Raw genomic sequence first — 1,616 nt, 5'->3', positions numbered from 1 at the left:
TATATATTTAATATTTATAATATTTATTTTCTTCATTTCTTATTCTGAATATAAGAATAACATTCTTTTGTGATTTTCAGCTTATTAGTATTTTTTCAAACTGTATTCATGGTAATGATAGCAGACCAATCAATGAAATTATTGCTGAAATTTCATCTCTACTAATAGAATTTGAAGAAGAATTAAAAACTCGTGGAACAGTTTATTTTGGAGGTTTTATATTAATTTTTAATTACAAATAATGCAAAATTAAAAAAATATTTGAGTTTGTTTTTAATATATTATTAGGAACACAACCTGGTATGTTAGATATATTGATGTGGCCATGGGTTGAACGACGGAAGTCTTTATCTTTAATTTATGAAGAACCCACTCATTTTAATGATGGAAGTTTTTCTCATTTAGTAAGTTTATATTTATAAAAAATAATTTGATTAAAATACAAATTGAATTTATTTATTTTTAATTATGAATGTATTTTAGATGAAATGGATGCAAGAAATGAAAGCACAACCATTTATACAAGAAAATGAATGTTCACATGAAAAGTTTGCTCAGTTAGTCAAAGATTTGAAAACAGGAAATGTTGATTTTGATAAACTTTAAATCTTTCATTATATGTGCATATATTGATACATAATAATTTAAGTCTTGGATATAATTACAAGTTTGAAACATTAAAATAATCATTTAATGAAATTTACTATAATTAATCTTAAAATATATCTGATAGTATTAATTTGTAAATAGAAATTATTATTTTATAAATAATCATAAAACTTTGAGCTTCATAACTCATGCCTTCTATTACACACTATACACTAATAAATTTATTTAAAATATCATTGCCTTGTCAGATATGCTGTGAAAAATATATTCTTTAGACAAAGCAACTTAAATTTCTTTCATACTTCATTAAAATATTTTATTTTGGGCTTATATGCCCAATTTTATTATTTTATCTTATGAAATGAAGATCAAGTTTTTCTTTAAATAATATATAACATATTTAGTCTTGATATGTAAAAAATACATTTTCGAATATAAAATTTAAATAATGATTTTTATAATTAATATTTCACATACTTAAAACACATTATTTATGTAGATAGCTCTATATTATTAATATTAGGAAGATTGAATTTCATCTATATTTATATGAGCAATAAATCGTAATCTCATTTGTAATGCTGGTCTTAATCTTCGTATAACACATTCCACTTCATTTTTTGTCATATCACCAACAAACATGTATTTTATATGATATCTGTATAGCAAAAATTAAGAAAAATATAAATATATTATATTACTGAACAATTATTTGAAAACTTGAAAAAAATTGATAAAAGGATACAATAAATCACAAACTGGATCCATATACTGTAAGTGATTTTGAAGTCGATCAACTTGTTCAAGCATTTCATATAAGCAAACTGTTAATTCTACAACACAGTGCGGCCTTTCGGCATTAAATCTTGCTAAAGTAGGTCCAATTAAATGGCAAGCATATATTAATTGTTCTTCACTATTTACAACTGGTTGAAGTTTTTCTTTGATAAATCTAAATAAAATAATACATTATATTGTTATTAATTATATATATAGTATTTTATAAT

At 22.2% G+C, this 1,616-nt stretch overlaps 2 protein-coding genes across 3 annotated transcripts in view; one reads left to right on the top strand and one right to left on the bottom strand.

Annotated features, from left to right (window-relative positions):
* LOC102676840 (pyrimidodiazepine synthase-like) overlaps positions 1 to 791 on the top strand; it is a 2,159-nt gene extending 1,368 nt beyond the window's left edge. The window contains exons 4-6 of the mRNA XM_031514568.1: positions 27 to 213; positions 289 to 404; positions 484 to 791. Coding sequence (XP_031370428.1) covers positions 27 to 213; positions 289 to 404; positions 484 to 606 — 426 coding nt within the window. The 3' untranslated portion in view covers positions 607 to 791. The remainder of the gene's footprint in view (positions 1 to 26; positions 214 to 288; positions 405 to 483) is intronic.
* Positions 792 to 908: 117 nt separating this feature from the next.
* LOC102675667 (mediator of RNA polymerase II transcription subunit 23) overlaps positions 909 to 1,616 on the bottom strand; it is a 6,574-nt gene continuing 5,866 nt past the window's right edge. For both annotated transcript variants that reach the window (XM_006624447.2, XM_006624448.2), the window contains exons 10-11: positions 1,355 to 1,561; positions 909 to 1,267 (exon numbers count right to left, since the gene is read on the bottom strand). In XM_006624447.2, coding sequence (XP_006624510.1) covers positions 1,129 to 1,267; positions 1,355 to 1,561 — 346 coding nt within the window. In that variant the 3' untranslated portion in view covers positions 909 to 1,128. The remainder of the gene's footprint in view (positions 1,268 to 1,354; positions 1,562 to 1,616) is intronic.

Source organism: Apis dorsata, unplaced genomic scaffold (genome assembly GCF_000469605.1).
Source record: "Apis dorsata unplaced genomic scaffold, Apis dorsata 1.3 scaffold_1058, whole genome shotgun sequence".
In the NCBI taxonomy this organism is placed as follows: Eukaryota; Metazoa; Arthropoda; class Insecta; order Hymenoptera; family Apidae; genus Apis; species Apis dorsata.
The sequence above is the reverse complement of the archived record's forward strand: the minus strand, read 5'-3'. Positions and strand labels throughout refer to the sequence as shown.